At 44.8% G+C, this 22,222-nt stretch overlaps 1 protein-coding gene across 1 annotated transcript in view; it reads left to right on the forward strand.

Annotated features, from left to right (window-relative positions):
* Positions 1-22,222, forward strand: part of MRPL9 (mitochondrial ribosomal protein L9) — a 341,838-nt gene that overhangs the window by 12,382 nt on the left and 307,234 nt on the right. Inside the window, exon 2 of the mRNA XM_044079205.1 lies at positions 11,206-11,365. Within this exon, the coding sequence (XP_043935140.1) occupies positions 11,206-11,365 (160 nt within the window). The remainder of the gene's footprint in view (positions 1-11,205; positions 11,366-22,222) is intronic.

A 22,222-nucleotide genomic window follows, 5' to 3' on the forward strand; every position in this document is an offset into this window, starting at 1 on the left:
TTCCAGTTGAAATGTTTGGGCTTGCAATGCTGAGTCACAAAATGTTGAGAAAAAAGACTGAGAACAGAAGAGAAGTGCAAACATCATACATCTGTTTTCTCCTTTAATCTATTTTTTTTTGCACCCCCATAATGTAGGGGGCAGGCCCCTGAATTGTCTTTGTATGATCTCCAAAACTGCTGTACCTTGGAGAAAAGGGAGTGTTCTGAAAAAAAAATCAACATTTCTGACTTAGAATACGCAAGTCCATAGTTTCAATCATTTTGTCTCCATTTTTCTGGGACTCTACAATGTGTGTGCGTGTTTCTTTGTGTATATATAACTGTAATGCAAACAAAGTTGACACAGGCTGCATTAGTGCATTAAATGGGAACTGCTGATTGAGGGCTCAGTGTCTGTTATTCTAAAAGTGTATTAGTTCTGGTTTAAGCACTTGGGCTTCAGGCCAGTTATTTTACATTAAGAAGGTTCGTGGTCTGCGCTCTTGTGGGAGGAGAGGCTGGACTCTGCCCTTATGAGCTGGGAATTTCTGGTTAAAGGCTTATAGTGCCTGCATATTTGAACTGTTTCTTACTGAAATTGGTACACCTTGTTTGCTGTAGCATAGACTAGATCTAGGCCTGCTGAATCTAGCTTTGTTTGTTTGCTTGTTATTTCCCTGAAACACTAATTCCACCTAAAACACGGCTTTTCAGCGCTTCTGTGGATCCCTAGTGATATCTGCATTGCTTCCTGTACTTATTTCCTTGTTTCACTTGAAAGAAAGTTACTGTTTGTCGTTTTTGCATTTAAGTTGCCTGTAACACATTGCATTTAAGTTACCTGGCACTTGCTCACTAAAGCAATTATATATTCAGCACTAAAAAATTAAAAGCACTACACCCTCACAAACTCCCCTTGAGTACCTTGTTCCCCATTGGCCATTTTTTTCAATTATAAAGGAATACTATTCTAGCATGTCCAAAGGTCAGTTGTCAATCTCCTCTTTGGTCCAGCTGGTGAATCTGGGAATCTTGAGGCAATGTTACAACTGCCTCATATACACAGACAACCCTCTCCTCCTCCCAACAAATTCCAACACATGTGAGAGATGCAACCATATAGCCAAACTGGAGGCTAAGCTCTCTCAGCTCAGTACTGGCGTAACCAGTCAGGAGGAGAAGGAAACCACACTCACTACAATTCCAGTCTCACATAGACCTACCACGACAGCAAACCAAACACATAAACACACAAAAACATACTCGGACGCTCTAAGTAAAAATCTGCCTAAGCAGCAGAGACCTCCAAAGCAGACACCCAAGCAACCGCTACCCCAAAACAAAACATGTACAACACATAGCTCACAAAGCCAGTGTGCCGAACAGTCACAGCCCTTAAGGCTAAACAACACACCTGAAACACTTGTAATAGGTGACTCTGTCGTCAGGCACACTGACGTCCCGCTCACCAGGCTGAACAAGGAGAGGGTCACGGTGAGCTACCTGTCGGGCGCTAGGATCCGCCAGATAACACAAGCACTCAGGTCACTCCAAGGCAAGTACAAATATGACTCGGTCATTGTCCATGCTGGTGTGAATGACCGGAGACGTACCTCCCTGGACTACATGAAAAGAGACCTAGAGGAGCTCTCTGAGCATATAGCCCAGGCCGGTATGACCCTGACCTTGAGTAGCATCTTACCCTCACCAAGAATGATGCCACAATATGAAGACAAGATGATCAATTTCAACAATTGGCTTAAGTATTGGTGTCATTCAAAGGGGATCCATTGCCTGTCAGCCTGGGATGACATGCTCGACAAGCCACGATGCTTCGCTAGGGACGGCTTGCACCTGTCACCCCTGGGCTTTCGGATATTGGCAAAGTCTCTTGCTTTCCCCATAGTGCCTTTTTTAGGCAAGGCTCAAAAGACAAACCCACCTCCATAGGTATCACAAGGGATAAGAAACTAAGAGTAATGCTACTCAATGCCAGAAGTCTAAACCTCAAGATGTACGCACTCGAAACTCTCCTTAGCATGGAGAACATGGATATCTGTGCAGTAACAGAAACCTGGTTCAAGGCTCCCGAGAGCACACCAGCACTACCAGGTTATACCTCATACCATGCTTTTCGGCCCCAAAACTTGGATCGAACCACAAAAGGAGGGGGAGTATCAATATTCGTCAAAGATACCCACGCCTCCAGGTTGGTGGCACAGCACGAAGCATCGGAGACTATCCATGTGCAACTAACAGTGGGTAAAACTGCCTTCCAGTTTATAGCCTGCTACAAACCACCCTCCCAAACCCAGGAACCCCACTCGGCCTTCCTGAGAACACTGGAAAATATGAAAGTCTCTCCAAACACCATTATATTGGGCAACTTCAACTGCCCAAACATAGACTGGGAGCATTACTCTAGCTCAAACACCCTAGCCCAAAGATTCCTAGAATTTATAAACTCAAATGCTATGGAACAACTTGTTACCACTCCCACAAGAGTGGAAAATATACTGGACCCTGATCATCACCAACATGGGGACTCTATGCTCCAGACCAGAAGTTTATCCCTCACTGGTAAGATCAGACCATAAACTAATCTCACTGGATATTCACATCCCGACCCCACCCCCTGCCCAGAAAACCACAGTGAAAAACTTCTCTAAAGCAAATTTCACACTCCTCAAAACCGAGGTGGAATCCTTCAAAGCCCCCGAGCCTGTGGAAAATATGGCCCAGACCGCAGAATCCTTTATAAACGCATTCTGTGAACACCTTCAGGAATGCATGGATCATGCAATCCCAAATAAAACCAAGACCCAATTCTCCAAAGGCAGACGTCCTGTCTGGTGGACCCCAGCCATAAACAAACTGTACAATAGAAGGAGGAAGCTACTACATGATAGAGCAAAATCCCAAAAAGGGAAGGCATCTCTGATCAGTATTAGCAAAAAACTACGGGCACTCATAAAATCATCTAAGGCCAGCTTAGAGAGAAAAATTGCACAGGACACCAAGGATAATCACAAGGCTTTCTTTAGTTATGTTAGGAACCTGGGTGGGAATTCCCAGATATGCTCAGAATTAGTCCAAAATGACAAAAAATACATTGAACCCACAGACATTGCCAACATCCTAGCTGACAGGTTCAGCGCAAACTTCTTTCCCCTCCCTCCCCACCAAAAGGGCAAATATCTATCCCAGCAGAGTGCTGCCCCCCTGACATCTCAGATGCTCAGGTAAGAGCCGCCCTCTCCAAAGCAAAAAACACAGCATCAGTGGGACCAGACGATGTCCCGGGCTGCGTCCTACATGAACTCCAAGAAGAGCTAAACCCAAACATAAAACTACTGTTCATTCTCAGCCTTACTACAGGATATGTACCCAAAGAGTGGCATACAGCAACAATGGTCCCTCTCCACAAAGGTGGTGCCTCAACAGATCCTGGAAACTATCGCCCCATAAGCCTGACTAGCTTGGTCTGCAAAGCTATGGAAAGGATCATCATGGACCTCATAAATAAAGATATTGGGGACCTACAGACACTGGATCCTACCCAGTTCGGCTTTGTTGAGGGCAGATCCTGCCTCTTAAACCTGGTCGATTTCTTTGAAACAGTCACCAAGGCAATTGACAAGAGGAAGGTGGTCCACACAGCCTACCTGGACCTCGCAAAAGCCTTCGATACAATACCCCACTTGGGCATTATAGATAAGCTCACCAGCTTAAATATAAACCCCTATGTCACTAGATGGGTTGCAAACTGGCTCAAGGACAGAACCCACATGGTTAGAATTGCTGGAGCCATGTCAGACTCCAAACAAGTAGCGTCCCACAAGGCTCAGTCCTGGGACCTCTCTTGTTTGGTATATATTTCTCGGAGGTACAGGCCAACACGGAAGGACTGTGGCTGACCAGGTTCGCAGATGACTGCAAACTGGGCGCCATAATCGACTATCCAGCCGACACAAGCATCCTCCAAAAGGGCCTCATAGAAACAGACAACTGGTGCCAGAGCCATGGCCTCAAGCTAAATGCCAACAAGTGTATAGTCATCCCTTTGGCAAAAACAAAGTGCCCACAAATTACCACATAGGTGGTAATCCATTAAGTACAGAAGAAGTAATTAGGGACCTCATTTGACAACCACGTGGCCAAAGTGGTTAGAAAAATATTTTATATAGCCCACCTAATCATGAAGGGATTCACATCTAGATCAGGGGAGGTCATCGTGCCTCTTTACTCATCCCTCATCAGGCCCATAATTGAGTACAATGCCCCTTTTGGAATGTACCTTACCAGACACCTGCAGCAACTGGAAAGACCCCAAAAGTACCTCACCAAGAGAATCAAAGGGCTCAAACAGATGCCATATGTTGCCCGATTAAAAAAAACTCCAGCTGTACTCAGTGGCATACCGCCTGCTCAGAGGCGATCTGTGTCTGATGTATAAAGCCATGTATAACCCGGAATTAATGGACATGCTGCACTTCAGAAAATCCAAATCCCATCGAGCTACGTGCTCGAGAGTCTTGAATCTCAGCACTGAAATAAATAAGACATGCTGGAGGGACAGATTCATAACCCAGAGGCTCCCTTCACTCTGGAATAAAATCCCAGTGCAGGTTAGGCAGAGTCCCTCATTGATTCTCTTCAAGAGAGTCTTGATGAGTGGATGGGAGATCCATAGGTTTACCCCGGGTATCACTTCTGTGTCACTGTTAGACAGAGGCACAGTATACTAACCTCGAAAAAGAGCATAGCAAAATTAATTTAAAATGGGTGGCGAAAGCCAAACATACTCTGGCTAGGCTTATAAATGCCCTAGGGCAGATAGCCTAGTATGAACCTATGAATTGTAAGTCTTTGTCAGTGTACAGTTCTCATGAATATCACAAGAACACTGTTTAGCACCTCATATAGTTGAGAGCTCACCCATTGCATTGAGAATGGAGACAGTTACCCCCTTCATTACTTCAAACTTAGGAGTACTGTAGTATAAGACTCTTTGTAACCTTACACACGTTGTGAACCTTGTGTACCGTCAGGTGTCTGAGGTTTCTGTTTTTAACTAAAAGGCCACTTTTTCTTGTATAAGGTGAACCAGTTGCCCTCCCAACCGTACAATTTTAATGCATTACCATAATTTGTGGTGAAATGACCTCAGTGCAACTGGTTCTTGGATGCTGTACTGTCTTTGGATCAGCTTGTTGCAAGAGCAGGCTTGACGTTTCCTTCTTTCATTTTGAGATGTCATGTAGCACATCTTTTTCTTTCAGCTCATGCTTTTGTGTATTTGTTTCTGATGTCACTCATCAGCTCTTCTAGATCATTTACATATTTAAACATGTCATGTCAGTCCTGTTTTCTTTCCAGACTCCTAATGTATAAATCTCTGGATTCATTATCCAAAGCTTTGGCAGCAGTACAGATAGGCCTTGCACCCCCAGCCTTAGGATTATTTGGCATACTTTATTTTTTCTTTTACAGTTTGCAAGCCCAACTGCTGTTGCCACCATCGGCACTCCCATAATGGTGCTTTTCAAGATGCTACTACTGAATTTTGCTGCAGAAAGATCTCATTCAGAAGAGTGACACCAGCTTGCTTACAATAGTTATTTTTTAGGCATTTACCTAATTATTGGTGACCTTTTCAAATGTTTTGAGACATTCTTTTTCCTTTTCTTCCCCATAACTTCAGCATTTTCTTTTATTAGCTTTCTTGTTAAACCCATCAGTGTTCGCCTTCTCCCTCTCAGTTAGGGGCTTCACACAGTAAAAGGCAGCTTTGTAGAAATAAATGCTGTTCTGGGAAATAGCTGGTTTGAACTTGCACATCAAGAGTCAAGTTTGTCTTGTTCCGTCTCAGAATAGTGAAAGGTGTGTAGTCTGTAGGGATTTTAACTGTTCTACCAGATTTTGTTGTAGGAAGATATTGGAAAACTCGGTTTGTTTCAAAGGAGCTGAAAACTTCAACTTGACCCTCAGTCGTCTTTATCTCATTTTTCTTTTTCTACCAGAGATGAACTTTACTTCTAGCGGCACTCAGAGGAAGAATCTGAGAAGCTAAGCATCATAAGGATCCTTCTGTTGCACTCTCACTTACCATACAGAAACTGTGTTGAAAAGTTGATCAGTGTCTGACTCTGTCCATCTAGCTGGTAGTCTTCCTGGTGGCATCTGTTCAGAAGGTTGTCATGATGGCCATTCTCCTCAGACACTTGACCACTTTGTCTTTCCTGCTGCGGGAATTGGGTATTAGGTCCCACTTGTATTTGGGACAGATTTTCAGTTTTGTCCTTCAACTCCAAGGAAAATGCTGCTGCTAAGTGTCCAAGTTATTGACCACGTGGTGATGGGCATGGAACAGGTGTTTTCACTGATAGGGTCTCAGTATTTGAGCATAGCTTCTGTTTTTTCTAGTGCCTATTCCTTCATTTTCATCTGTCAGTGCTGTAACAAATGCAAGTCCACTGTTGTCTGCCATCCTTTTGGCATTGGCACCAGTAGCATCTTTGTCACCTGCATCCATAACAGAGGTGCCAGTTTAATTGCTACCCTACCACCAATTCCCACCCACCGCATCTACATTTATACTGTACATACTCGTCTTGACCTTTAAACAACCAGTCCAAACACCTTGCATGAATAGAAACCTCCATTTCAACATCTTGTACCAAAAGTACCATCTCCTTCCCTATTTCTCGCTATCCTATACCCAGCTTCTACAGCTATCCTATACTTGTCTCAGCTTCCTATTTCCCCATCGTCCATTAATCACAACTCTTCTTCTTTTCCAAATTATCATTATACCGTCATTCTTGCTGTTTATTAATGCTCACTCATATCTCCTTATAATCACACTATTAGGGGTGTACCAGGTACCACTTTTCCACCCAAGTTATTCTTGCATACCCCTGTCTACTCACTCGCACATTTTCTTCTACTTCTTAACCCACTTTTTTCACTTTCCAATCCAACTAACGAACATCTCTCTGGCTCTTTCTCTTTCATTCTTTTCCCAGGAGATTGTCAGGTCACATACTAATACTTCAACTGTCTTCCATTCTGCTCCATCAGACATCTCCTAAAGTCTGTTTTTCCCTTCCATTCACTTCAGTCCACAATGATACTAACGAAGACACTTGCTGTTGATTCTTAGGCGTGCATCTCAGAAACCTCATTAATTACCATACCAACCTTACACCTCATATCATCACTCATCTCTACCACTAATCCACATTCAGTACTTGACAATACCCATTCCTTCTCATTCATCGGATCCTCTTAGCTCATCTAATCTGCAAATTCAGAATCTTTCCAATGCAGATAAGACTCACTCCCTCATTGGCAATAAATCTCAAGGACAAATTTAAATGGCACCATGCCAATGCCAGATCATATCCTCACCCTGAAATCTATTGGTAATATTCATACACGTCCTACCTGTATACAATGGACACACATGGTAGGTAACTTCCCTACATCAAATACCCCCCATGACAGGAAAATGTGACAATGAAATCACTCCCCCTGGGGCCTAATATACTAAAAATGGACAGAAAGCATAAGAGAACAGGTGGCATAGCAATTATCTGCAAAAATACCTTGGAAATTACCCCAGCCAACCTAAATGTTCCAAAATTCAACATACTGAAATTCTACTCTCTCACCTCAAGATCAGCCAAAGAAATGTGCATCTCGAAATTCTGTATCTACCAGGCCATAACATCAGTAGCACCGAAAACATCCACTAAGAAATCTTCATATTAGATGACTTGAATATAGACCAGCAATCTCTAAACTGCAACAAATAGGGTCTCCCTAAACGTATTTGGCATTGCCCAACTGAATAATTCCCCCACCAGACACATAAAAACACTTGGTATCCAGTCAAGTATGGATTTCCTGCTGACAGATAAAACCATACAAGGTAAAAAAAAATCTTTTGAATGTTTATCAGATACAGTCAGTGGCCATCTCCCAACCTGTGTTATAGGATGACAGTTCAGGTAACCTGAACTTATTGTTTACAATCCAATACGCAATCTAACCAGGTTTGACAAAGCAACATTTCTCTCATCCCTGACTCTACAACTAGAACTTAGTAAGAACAGTGCCCCTAGATGAGGCAGTCCCCTGCTTCAACTAAAGTTTCCTCAAAAGTCTAAATGAGTTGGCCCTAGTTGTAACAAACTTAAAACAGCACCATGACTAACGAGACCAAACATCTTGTGCTGCAAAGGGACGAAGCATGGAGAAAACTGTATAAAAACAAAATGTAGTCCACCTTCCACAACATTGGGCATCTCAGAAACCTCACCAAGCTCCATGATAAAACACACAAAAACATTTACCACAACAACCTCCAAAATAAGCATCAAAATAATCACAAGTTATTCTGGTCATCTCTAAGTACATTTTTATACAACCCAGCCCAACTACCCCACCCTATCTTACTACTGCTATGACAACAGCTTTCCTTAATTTCACTAATAGGACAGACTAGTTTTTTCACTATCCCTTGACCCTGTACAAAGTTTTTGATACTGTCTCACCCCAACAACAACTCTCTGAACTTGCTAATTTTGGACTTTCACTCTCCCTGTTCTACAGTTATTTGTCCAACCAGCAGTAAAATAAATTACATTAATTAAATTAAATAAAATGGTAACCAGATCTCTCAGAATTTCAACCCATTTTTGTTGGGATTCCTCAAGGATTAGTACTGGTTCCTCTTTCTAATTAACATCTTTTAAAATAAACTTCATACTGCTACTATACTGGCCACCCTCATACAATATGTAGACAGTTCCACCCTCATCTGTTCCACCTCATCCATAACTAAATTACAATAAGTCATACAAAAGTCCTTCCCTGACATTGAATCATGTCTTAAAAAAATGCATCAGTTCCCCCAAAAAAGCAAACTGTTGCTCTTCACCACAAAACAGTAATTACCTCTTTTTTTTTTTAAGTCAGACAATGCTTTGGAGTCAAACGTAATGACAGTCTCAAGTTCGACCATCACGTACTTCACATTCTTGTGCACAAGTGTACTTGTGCATCAGGTTGCTGTAGGAATCTGGGGATAGAACTAGCACAAAAACAGTGATTGTTCAGATGCTGGCCTCCTGCAGCCAGCTTTCACCATAAATTTTTATTTATTTATTTTTTAATTTACATTTGTTAACCGGGAAATTCCGACTGGACCAGGTCCATTTACAGCAGAGGCCCGGGGAGAAAAGCTCCGGCTTTAGTTCAGTAAAAGAGACAACATAATAAGGAATAAAACATAACAATAAAAAACAAAAAAATAAAAACAAAATAATAATAATTTATACAGTGCTGTGCAATCGTCATGAGAAAAATGCAACAGGCATTTTCCAGCAGACAACAGTTAGACATTCACATTTACATTTAATATGCAGGTGTATACAGTTGTGCCTAAGGAGAGGAGCAGATGCCCTGCAAGTGTAGTAGCAGAGGAACTGGCTGAGTTTTTGATGGTAGAGGGTAAGGTGAGTAGTTAGGAAGTTGGAAAATGAAAGGGGGAGATGGAAAGAGTGAGGGTAAGTTAAGTGATGCAGGGGCATAAGTAGAATAAGTGAGTTGGTTGGATTGTAGGCATTCTTGTGGCTCACAGGTAAGGGGGAAGTATTGGCTTGGAAAAATAGTTGTAAAAGAGTTGACCTTAGGGGCACTGTTGGGCAGTAGTTAAGTTCATCCTTTTCACCAGACCATTTCAGCATTTTTTTTTGTCCTTCCCATGCTCACAGGTTTGTGATAACTTACCTGTACCTTGTGCTTTCTGTCATGCAGCTGAAAAAGGTTGGGAGGTCAAACCTAATGTTCAGCATTTGATGAGTAAAAGCAACTTTTTTTAAGTGTTCATGTGGCCAGCAAATAACAAAAATCACATCGGAAAGTAGTGTCATAAGTGTCAGTGGCTTGGCCATACTGTTTGCAGACATTTTACAGAGAAACGTGAGACGCATCTTGCTACCAGAATGATGGGAGTAGTTGATAGTTCCTTGCACTGGGATTAGTAGGATGATTCTGTGTGTAGCCCAGTTATGTACTAGAGTACCATCAGAAGGACAGATCAGAGGTTAGGCCATGGTTCTGCCCTCTCGGATGTTTTATAAATGTGCTAACAACTGTGTGGCCCTAATATGGGTGTTGAGCTCATCCTCATCTAGTAAGGTGTAATTCTTATCCCTATCTTCCACTTTGGCCGACAGTGTCACTGGTGCTCCCATCCCAGGGGAGGGGCTTGTGATGTGACATCTGCCCATCCTAAAGTCCATCACATGGAGCAGCTGTCAGCCATCCAGATTAGAGTAATCTTTTGAATCACATAGCTGTTGCTGAGGGTTTTCGAGACCAAAGGCCGTCCAGTTAGGGGTTTCAACAGGCTCAAGAATAGTCTACTGGCCCAGGCAAGGGGGTTCTGTGGATCATTCTGTGAAGGGGCTTCTGGTTCACGACCTGCATTCAGAGAAATGCCTTGAGGTCTGACAGATAATTATGTATATGAGAATGCTGTGTTAATGAACGTGGCCTGATGCCAATACCAAGTCTAGCATATGGCTTTCATTTCCTTGCAGTGCTGTTGGTAGGCATACCAGTGGAATTGGATCCTTGTTGCCTGACTTCTGACAATTACCATCCCAAGATTATCTCTGTGAGAGACCATGGTTGAGTGCGTCCCTGAAGTGGATGTGGAGGGGATGAAACTCTGAGGACCCAAAAGTCCTTATTCTTGAGATGGATAAGAACAGTAGCTATGCTAAAGCAACCTATATTGAGGAGGGAGAAAACTGAAAGCACTTTTCGAAAATTAAAAAAAAAAAAAAAAAAAAAAATGGCCAACTCAGAACTACAGATGTGACAGAGAACGTTTTGTATGCAACTGAGCACATATTTGGACTAATCAGAAGGCAGCATGTATCATTAATCCTGGGCGATGTATCCCCTTTGCATGCAGACTGCAACCTGGAGCATCAAGGTATTGCTTTCTAACTGCCAGCCATCTCAGGTACGTTTTACATCACAAATTCGGGTGAATTAAATTCCAGATTATTTTCTGGCTAGATGTCCACTGTGCTTTCTTGCTTACTGCAATCAAATCTGTCTGATTGCTTTGATCTTACAGTTAATTATGTATAGTTTGCATTAGGATATTCCTTTTTGATCTTTTTTTTTTTTTTTTTCCTAGGGAACTGTAATTGTGGAACGATGGTGGAAAGTACCACTGGCACCTATTGGAAAAACCCCCCGCCTTCATCCACGAAGACATCGGGTCTTGAAGTTCATTGAAGATGCAAAGCATAAACCACAAGGGGAAATGGAGCTTATTTTAGCACAGACTGTATCAAGTTAGTAGATTTATTAAGAAACATTGTTACAATATTTATGAAATGCTTTTAATTGTTTCCATGTGTGTTCATTTATATTTACAGTGTCTCTGAATATTTTAAAATGTTATAAACCAGTTATTGAGGCAGTCTTTGGTTTGGGCCTTGAGGCATTAACTAAAGACAGACCTCACAAAAATTTGCACTCGAGTGAGTTTTTCTAATTGCATTAAGACAACTTACTTAGTTTTGTGTCAAAGCATGATGTTAAAATTTTAATCTGAAGTAGGAGATTCATTTGTCAGCAACCTGTGGGTATGGATCCGATATCGGATCCGAACCGGCATGGTTTATCCAGCTATGGATCCGAGCTCCTAGCTCCTCCCCTCACCCATAATGCCCTGCTCTCCCTACATGACCTCAGATCTAGTTTGCCGCGCATGGTGACAGCTGGATTTTCTTGAGCTCCTGAGCTAAGTGTATTTTTCTTGTTAAAAATAGATTTTGATAGTTTAAATTTAAAAACTGTGTGAAAGTTTTAGGTTCCCTATATAATTTATCTTTTTGGGCTTAACTTACTTTACTTTTTGTTACCCTCCCCTCGCTGGTGCGTAGTTGGGGCCTTGCGTGAGTGTGTAGTTTTTCTGTACTTTGTACTTTAAAAAAAAGTATGTCTGAGGCCCCAAAGCCTATTTTCTCCAAATGCTCCAAGTGTGGCCATAAGCTTTCCCCTTCCTCACTTCTGGGTGTTCAATTTGTGCAGGGTTCAACCCCAGGGCATTGAAGGAGCGGAGGTCGAAGCTGGTCTTGGCGGGACTCTTGCCCCCGGACTCTGCTTCGGCCCCCGCCCCGTTGGTGGTTACTGCTCCGGCAGTTCCTGCCTTGCCTGCTCCCCCTCCTACTCCAGGGATCCAAACTCCCTGTATGGGTTGGGAGGAGAGGGAAGCCAGGAAGAAGGACCGGAGAGAGAAGCACCACAAGCGGCGGGCCGAGACCTCCGTCTCGGCCCCGCCGGCTAAGCGGGCTTCTCCTCCGGCCTCTCTGGCTGCTGGCTCTTCTCCTCCTCGGCTCCGGTCCCCTTGCTTTTCACCGGGGCCTGAGGATGAGGAGACCCGACCTCCTTCGAGGCTATCGAGGCGGCACTCAAGGCCTACCTCGGTAGCCTCGTCGAGGTCTACCTACAGCCTCTCCGACGCTGATCTGGACCGGATGATGCGAAGGTTCATCCAGGCCCAGATGCAGATGGGAGTGCTCCTGCCTCCCCCCCCCCCACTCTGGGGGGGAGCTCGACCCCATTTTTCAAGCCCATAGCTCCTTCTCCGACCCGCTACCCGGGTTCGGAGCGCTCGGAGCCGGGCAGTTTCGGAGCTGGGGGTGGGTTGGCGCCGACAATACTGGGTACTTCGGATCCGACCCTGCCCTCGAATTTGTCGGATCCGACCTCTCGGACCTTGGCCCGAGCTTCGGATCCGATGGACACAGTGTGCCTTCAGCGCCATCCCTGTCGGAGCGCACTGTTCTCTCGGATCCGAGGGGCTCGGTGCCGGCTCCGATCCACTAATCGGATCCGAGGGGGAGCCGACTTTCGGATCCTATAGTCGAGGCTGGCTCCCCCTCGGCTTTTGATGTAGTGGAGAGGGCTCTGTTGAGGGCATCCCGAACCCCGGCCCTTGCTTCGGCTCCGTCCCGCACTCCATCTGCTCTGGGCCAGGCTTCCGTCACCCGGCCACTGGGACAGCCCGCTTCACTGCCCCAAGCAGTTCCCTTTGATCTGGACATCGCTGGCTAGGGCTCCTCAGACAGCCCCCCCGAGGAAGCACCTCGCAAGCATACGTGTAAGAGGAGGCACATAGACTCCCCTGAGTCTTTAACTGAAGACACTGACTTGGAGGAAGGGGAAGGCTCCCCAAGACCACCCCCTGAGTATGTCTCCTCCTTTGGAGACATCATGGAAATGTTACGGATAAGAGGTGGGTGGTCTGCCCCAAAGTCTTCCTCGGACGAGTCCGTGTTCTTGGAGGCATTTGAAGTGGGCCTGTCTACCTCTTGGGTGTCCCCTCCTGCCGACCCCCTGGTGGACCTTATTACCACCAGGGCGTGGAAGGAACCGGACACCGTGGAGCCAATCCCCAAGAGGCCAGACAGGATCCTTAGCCCCCCTGCTGACCGTGCCCACTGGAGCAAGGGACCCCCGGTAGATGCCATGTTGGCAGCAGCCACTAAGAGGGAACTCGCCCAGGAGAGTCCCTCAGTCCATCCCCCGAGCAAGGAGTCTCGGATGATGGACCATTTGGGGAAGCGAATGTTTAGTTCAGCGACCTGGTGGACCTTATTACCACCAGGGTGTGGAAGGAACCGGACACTGTGGAGCCAATCCCCAAGAGGCCGGACAGGATCCTTAGCCCCCCTGCTGACCGTGCCCACTGGAGCAAGGGACCCCCGGTAGATGCCATGTTGGCAGCAGCCACTAAGAGGGAACTCGCCCAGGAGAGTCCCTCAGTCCATCCCCCGAGCAAGGAGTCCCGGATGATGGACCGTTTGGGGAAGCGAATGTTTAGTTCAGCGACCTTCTCAGTGAGGGCGCTCAACTATTTGGCACATGTCATTAGGATGCAGTGCGATCTTATCCAGGAATATGCTGCATCCCCCCCAGAGTCCATGTCGGAGGAGGACAAACTTTTGCACTCCACCCGTATGGCCACTCTTTGTTCCGTGACCAACACCTCTATGCGGTTACTTTCCCATGCTACCGAGGGAGCTGCTAGAGCTGCAGGAGTGGGCCTAGTCACAAGACGCCAGGCCTGGCTCCGCCACTGCGATTTTACGGAGTCCTTCAAGGCGTCATTCGCGAATGCCCCCTTTGACGGTTCTGCCCTTTTTGGCAAGACTGTTCACGACACCTTGGTTCAGAGCGAGAAGGACGGGAAGACGCTGTTTGCCGTCGGAGTCAGATTCTCTGTGCCCCAGAGGTCCTACTCTAGGAACCAAAAGGGCCAGAAGAAGATGTGGTTCCGGAAGTCGCAGCAGTCCCAACCCGCTCCGGACAACCAGTCCTTCTGCGGCAGAGGAGGACAGGGAGGACACGCCCTAGGGGCAGAGGGGCTCTTTCTCTGAACGGCCCACGCAGCAACCCTGAGGGGTTGCCCAACTGCTCCACTCTGGAGGCAGTCGGGGGACGTTTTTCGGAGCACCTAGCGGCATGGGAGTCCATTACATTGGACCGCTGGGTACTCCAGATTATATCCAGAGGTTACAAAATCCCCTTTCTTCATGTCCCAAGATTAAAAACCCTCCCCAATGTTCCACCCGATCAAAGGGAGGCCGCTTCAGCAGAAATTGGCCATCTGCTGAGAAAAAGAGCCATCCAGCCCGTCCCCCCAGACCAGATCGGATCAGGGTTCTACTCCAGGTTCTTTTTAGTGCCAAAAAAGACGGGGGACCTAAGACCCATTCTGGACCTGTCCCTATTGAACGTGGCAGTTCCCAAAGAGAAGTTCCGGATGGTCACTCTACAATCCATCCTCCCCCTTCTAGGGGAGAATCACTGGATGTGCTCTATAGACCTCAAGGATGCGTACTACCACATTCTGATGGACAGACGATCCAGGAGGTTTCTTCGCTTCCGGCTGGGAGCCAGTCACTACCAGTTCAGGGTCCTTCCCTTTGGTCTCACCACAGCCCCCAGGGTGTTCACCAAAGTATTAGCAGTGGTTGCGGCCCACCTGAGGCTTCAGGGGGTGCAGGTCTTTTCGTACCTGGACGACTGGCTTCTCACCGCCCCAACAAGGCATCTACTCTCCTTGGCAGGAGACTCCTTTCTTCGTCTAGCTCCCTGGCTAGGCATCCCGGTAAACATTGAAAAGTCCAACCTGGTCCCTACTCGGATAATAGAATTTATAGGAGCCAGGTTAGACACGAGAAATTTAAGAGCCTTTCTCACAACCGACAGAGTTCGGAATCTGCGACTCCAGGTGCGGGCCATCCTTCACTCCAGCTCAGCACCTGCGGAATTGATCCTGAGGGCACTAGGGTCTATGGCGGCAGTGATTACTCTTCTTCCGCTCGCCCGCTTGAACATGCGGGTACTTCAATGGACACTTCAGGTGCAATGGTCATTTCTCTCTCTCCCCCTGCATCACCCCATTGCAATCAGCAAGGCTTGCAAGCGGTCTCTCTTGTGATGGCTCCATTCCCCAGATCTCTACAGGGGCCGCCCTTTTTGTGCATCTCCCCCTCTCGCCACAGTGACCACGGACGCTTCCCGCCTCGGGTGGGTGGGGGGGCATTTTGCGGGCCGGATGGTCCAAGGCACGTGGAGCGATTCAGAGACCTCCCTGCATATAAGTGTTCTGGAAATGAGGGCCGTGTTCTTGGCGTTGCAAGCACTTCAAGCCCTCCTTCCCCTGGGAACAATTGCGATTCAGTCAGACAACATGTCGGTGGTCTGGTACATCAACAAACAGGGGGGAACCAGGTCTTACCCTTTATGTCAAGAAGCCATGAGAGTGTGGGAATGGGTGATCTCCACCAACCGCTTTCTCATCGCAACGCATATTCTGGGTCGGTCCAACATCCTAGCGGACAAGCTCAGTCGCAACATTCTCTCCCCGTACGAGTGGTCTCTCAGTTCTCAAGTAGCGAAACGTATCTTCGCACAGTGGGGGACTCCCTGTTGCGATCTCTTTGCTTCTCCCTTAAACGCCAAGTGCGACAGTTTTTTCGCTCTAATCCCCCCTCTAGGGGATTCTCCGAGAGACGCTCTGGTGCATGCTTGACCTCCCGGTCTTCTTTACGCATACCCCCCTCTGCCTCTTATGCTCCAAGTACTTCAGAAAGCCTCTCTGTTGGGGTGCAGAATGATCCTCATTGCCCCATTCTGGCCTCGACCAGATCTGGTTCCCTTACCTAAGGTCTCATTCAGTGAATCCACCTTGGATTCTAGATCCCATTCCGGATCTGATATCTCACCCATCAAACCTACCAACTCCGAACCTGGACAACCTGAAGTTGACTGCTTGGCTGCTCCAGTTCCACTCCTAATCAGAACTCCCGGTATCTCGTCCCCAGTTAAGGCCATTCTGGTAGCGGCCCACAAGCCCTCTACCAGGAAAATTTACCGCAGTAAATGGAAGCGTTTCTCCATTTGGGCGGAGCGGCAAGGCCTAGATCCTTTCACGGTTCCCCTTCCTTTTGGTTCTAGATTTCCTTACTACTCTCTTTAATGATGGCGCCAGTAGTTCCACGGTCAAAGTTCAGCTAGCGGCTATTTCTCATTACCATGTTGGTCATGATTCAGGGCCTCTTATGTCAGCTAAGTTATGCAAAATCTTCCTAAAAGGCACCTTTTTGCTCAGACCCCCTGTCAAAGAAACGGTTCCCCCCCTGGGATCTTTCCTTGGTACTTCAGGCCTTGACCGCTCCCCCCTTCGAACCTGCGGCCACAGTAGATCTTAAATTCTTGTCCTTTAAGACTGCTTTTTTGGTAGCCATTACTTCGGCTAAGAGAGTTTCTGAACTTCAGGCCCTGTCCATGAAACCGCCTTATTTGATCTTTCATCCAGACCGGGTGTGCCTCAGGATCAATCCCTCCTTTCTTCCTAAGGTAGCTTCGGAAGCTAACATTAATCAGTCCATCAACCTCCCTGTTTTCTTTCCTAAGTATCAAAACAAAGGTGAATACAAGCTGCATTCCTTGGATGTTCACAGGCAGCTTAGTTTTTACCTTCACAGAACAGCTGGTCATAGGCAATCAGACCAGTTGTTCATTTCCTTTGCCAAATTCAATCTGGGTAAACCAATTTCCAAAGTTTCTTTGTCACTCTGGATTTCTCAGTGTATTCTGTTGGCATACCAAGCTTCTGGGTGGCCCGCACCGGAGGGAGTCCATGCTCATTCGACCCGGTCTGTCTCTACTTCAGCGGCCTTTAAGTCTAGGGTTCCTCTGGATGACATTTGTTCAGCAGCCACTTGGGCTTCATCTCATACCTTTATTTCTCATTACAATCTGGACATCACGTCTAGAGGTAGAGCATCCTTTGGCTCCGCGGTGCTCCGGAATATCCTTCCATGATGGCCACCCAAGATTCAGGTAGCTGGGGACTCTGTCCCACAGGTTGCTGACAAATGAATCTCCTACTTCAGATTTAGAAGTTATGTACTTACCATAACGTTCCATCTGAGTAGGTGGATTTATTTGTCTGCAACCATCCCGCCCTCCTATCCCCCTGGCCTTGTCAGTTCCTGCATTGGGTGTGTTACCCTTTAGTTAGGGTAGTTGGTGCAGGGAAAACTTGATCTGAGGTCATGTAGGGAGAGCAGGGCATTATGGGTGAGGGGAGGAGCTAGGAGCTCGGATCCATAGCTGGATAAACCATGCCAGTTCGGATCCGATATCGGATCCATACCCACAGGTTGCAGACAAATGAATCCACCTACTCAGATGGAACATTATGGTAAGTACATAACTTCTAATTATTATTTACCTTTTTTTAGATTTTGTGTATGACCGTTTTGTGACTTTGGGCAGGACATCATTATTTGCCCTTGGACACTATTTATTCTTAAAGTATTTTGTTATTGCTCTTTACACAGTGATACTTTTCTGTTCTCTTTCTGACATGCCTTACAGAGTTCATAAAGTGGTACTTGTGTAAAAAAAAAAATGTGCATTGCATCTGCCAAGAGCATTATAGGATGTTGTGATTAAAAGGCTACATAATGGTTTAGTTTCCAAACATGGTGAATCAAAAACTTACTTGTAATGCTGTTTGTTCTTTATTAGACAACTTTACTAAATCATCACATTTTAATTAGTGACCGGGTTGTATATACGTTAACAGGAAAGAAAACGAACAATAGCAACATTTTCCATTGTTATTTAAATACAGTTTCCATTGGCATGTCAAGGGTGGATAAAACACAGTTGCCAGAGGGGCTTTTTCCCCAAAGTCCTGAAGAATTTAGTAATTTTGCATCCAGAGTGATGGAAGTTTTCATAAGTGCCCAAGGACTGGGAAGTATGGTACCCTTCCACAATGAGGGAGGGAGTGAAAAATATTCAGATAAGTTAAAGGCCTGTTAGTGTAATGACAGTTTATTGAAAATTGTGCAGAGTATCTGAAGAACAGCAGTATGGTTCATTGACAGAAAAAAATTGTCATTCAAACCTGATCCAATTTTTGACTGGCATACAGGACAACTTGCCAGGGGTTTACTGGTAGACATGGCTTACTGGGACTTCACCAAAGTCTTTGACTTGAACGTGAAGAGGTTCCTGCTAGGAAGACTGAACAGGTTGGGAGTAGGATTGAATTTCATTGGTGCATTGTAAAATACAGAGAATTGGAGTCAGAAGGACAACATCAGGAACAAGAAAAGTGTGTACTGCAGGTGTCTGTCCTCCGTCTGTTACTCTTCAGTTTGTTTATTTCAGGCATAATTTGAGGGAAATGAGAACATGACCAGGTTCAGTCTCTTTGTTGATGAGACAAAGTAAGCTGACAGAATTGGAAGACAAGGAGAGGAGTGTAAGTAGGGATTTGGGAAGACTGACATGGTGAACTAAAAAGTGGAAGATGAGGTTTGGTGCATGCAAATACAAACCAGTGCACTTGGACTTTTGTAACTATGGTATGAAATCTCAACTTGGGGGCGTGAAATTGATGATTGGAATTGAATGCACATAGGTTGTTTATAACACTGGGTTGAGAGTTGGCAAAATGGTTAAAGGTGTTTGCCTCATAAACACATGGTACATAGTTTGATTCTTACCATTAGGATGGGAAATTTGGCTAGGGTTAAAGTGGCACGCAAAAGCAGATAGCCTAGTACTAACCTATGAATCTGTGTCAATGAAAGGAGTCTGTGGGTGTAGATCATACCTATACTGGACTGTCGTAGCAAAAGTGAGAGAGCTGTGACAGTAGCTGACCACTTGTTGAGGATACATCCCAAGGGGGTTAGTCTCTAACTGCAGAGAGTTGGTGCTGCCATTCTACCAGGCTCTGACTGAGCCACACTTTCAGTACTATAAACAGTTCTAGAGGTTGTACAACAGTTATAGAGGTTGTACAAGGAAATGGACAGTAGGCTGACAGAAGATGTCTAGATGAGTGCCACCAGAGTGGTGCATAGGATGGATGGGAAAACATGATTGTTTTGTTTATTTCTTTTTAGGTTTGTTTGCTGGGGTAGAACTCTGGTCAGAATGCTACCCGTGCCAAGCCTGCAAATGGTCAAAGTACAACAGAAGTAGAAAAAGTAAATGTGACAAGGACGTAAGTGTGTGTGTGTGTGTGTGTGTGTGTGTGTGTGTGTGTGTGTGTGTGTGTGTGTGTGTGTGTGTGTGTGTGTGTGTGTGTGTGTGTGTGTGTGTGTGGTGTGTGTGTGTGTGTTATATAAAACCTGACACTAGAGGAAATGGAGCTTGACTTACTGGAGTTGGGAAAAGATGAGTGGGGAAGGCATGATAATTGGTGCAGAAGACTGGGTCATGGTGATGAGAAGGTGTAGTTCTGAACAGGAAGTAGATCAAGAGTAGAAGAGGGGTCATGAGCAGAAGATTGTAGGGATGAGCTTCTTCCGAGGTCTGTGAAAGTGTTTCTTCCTAGAGAGGGTTGTTGATCTCTGGAACAGGCTTTTGGAATGGGTATTGTAGAGAGAATCCACTGAGCCATTCATGAGACCATGGAACTGGTGGAAAAGGGGTGAGGGGAAATAAAGATGGAGGGGAAGTCTTAAAGCATAGACTAAATAAGCTCTTATTGTTTCCTTCTGCCGTAAAGCAAATGTAATGGAAGACAGACTCTGAAGGTACAGTATAAGCATGTATGTAGCCTAGTCCATTTTATTAAAGTTTAATTAATCTGAGCTTTTATGATGAGGCATTTTGGCATTTTTAATGACTGGTACTGAATGCTTAAGTAGGTGAAAAACTCACAGCTCTAAAGATTAGCTTCAAGGCAACATTCAAATGGCAAAACAGGTTTGAGACATGGAGATAATGAACATGCAGAGAGACAAATGAATGCAAATGCCATTTTGAATAATAAAGACTGCTCAAAATAGAATTCAGATTATGATTTTAAGTTTTTATGAGAGGCAGACCGCTAACTACCCAAGCAGGGGACTGTGCCTTGTACATCTCTCTCGCGTATTATAATTCCTTGGTTGCTGCACCTTGGAGAAGTGGTAGGAGAAGGGAGATTGACCCTTAGGTCCTCTCTGATTTTTTTATTATTATAAACTTTGTCATTGCTCAAATATTCAACTACAGTAACACAACAATGCTTTTTTAAGGGGCATGTCATAAAGTTTTGATTCGATGAAATGGGTGGGTGTGTTTTTTTTCCCCACAGTAGTTAGCAGACAGAAGAGGTAGAAATTGTGAAACCTCTGCTGTTGGATGTTTGGTTTAACCTGTCGTCATGGTTTTTGACATCCACATTTAAAATGTTAAGTGATTTCTGAGAAGTTATTCTTTTGAAGCTTTCTGCAATGTTTTGTACAATTCAGTCTAATTGTGAGCATGTGCAATATTCTGATTTTCTGGTATGATTTTTCCAAGTGTAAAATGGGAATAACACAAGTCAAATCTGTGAATAGCAAAACTCAAAAAATGTGTCACTTATGGCCTCACATGTTGTTATTGCTAGCAGTTATACATTTTGAAAAGTTAATATGCTCTGAAAATGTTCAGCTTTATCCTGTTTTAGAATGTGGAAATTTTAAGTATAGCCTTACAGTGCAAGATCTTGGGTAACAGTGTGACATAGTCAGAATGTTGGTGGCTGCAAAATTAGATGTCTTGTAAGTTTTTTTTCCTTTTACTTGTACGGTAACAGTCTGTGTTTTTTTATTTTTTTAATGGCATGCTTGTTGTTTACAATTGAAATATGTTGACAAACTTCATGTTAAACTCTTTCTGGTATTCAGACTTGAAATACTTAAGACTAAACTGTATAATTAACTCCTAGATTCCGTTAAAAACTTGCTAATGTACAAGTTTGCTGCATGTCTGCTTTTTGCATTCAATGTTCAGGATTTGTGCACTTTATTTTATAACAGAGGTACAGTGTGTTTTTCAATAGTTAGGAAATGGTAAGTTTGTGCTCGTCACAGGGAAAGCAGTATGTTAGACTACATTCTTCCACACGAGTCAGTACATTTTTAATTTGTCTTCTGATGCCAGTGTCTTAAATGGTGTTCGACATAGCTATGACAAATCCCTAAGGACAACAGCTTTGTTAATAAATCCCATGTGTTGAATTCTGTAACAAAATGAAAGTCTTTCTATAATTCATCGTACACCATTGAGATGTCCTATTCTTACGAGTACAAGTGGATGCACCAGTAAACCTTTTATTGTCATCCTGGTTATTTTGGAGATGTACTATGTTTCCTGGAAGACTTACTTAGGGAAATTCTGTTTTGAGACCATTAAAACCCCATTTTGGTCAATGGGTATTTTCTTAAACAGTGTGTATAGAAGAGAGATTTTGATCTTTCCTTTTGAAAGTTAAAGGGTATTCTGGCCTGGAGGAGTGCAGTTGTGATCATGCTTTGAAGGACTGTCTGCAGTGTCTAACTGTACAGTTTGGAGCATCAGAAGTCATGACCATCAAAGTTTCATCCTGGTGCTGCTACATACTGCTCACAGCTGTTGCTACTTCAGAGCTTTACCACATTGCCCAAAGGACGGGAAAGGATAAGATTAAAGCCATCTTCCTAGCTCCGTGTGTGTGGAATTAACCCCACTGGAAAGATAGGCAACAGTAAGTTCCCTTTTGTTTTAATTTCTCCAAGTCTTTTGGGTTTATGATAACATGATGAGAATGGAACCCATTCCTAAGTCAAAGTACAAATAAAGTTCATGAAATT

Source organism: Protopterus annectens, chromosome 8.part0, assembly GCF_019279795.1.
Source record: "Protopterus annectens isolate FY-2018-M chromosome 8.part0, PAN1.0, whole genome shotgun sequence".
Classification (NCBI taxonomy): domain Eukaryota; kingdom Metazoa; phylum Chordata; order Ceratodontiformes; family Protopteridae; genus Protopterus; species Protopterus annectens.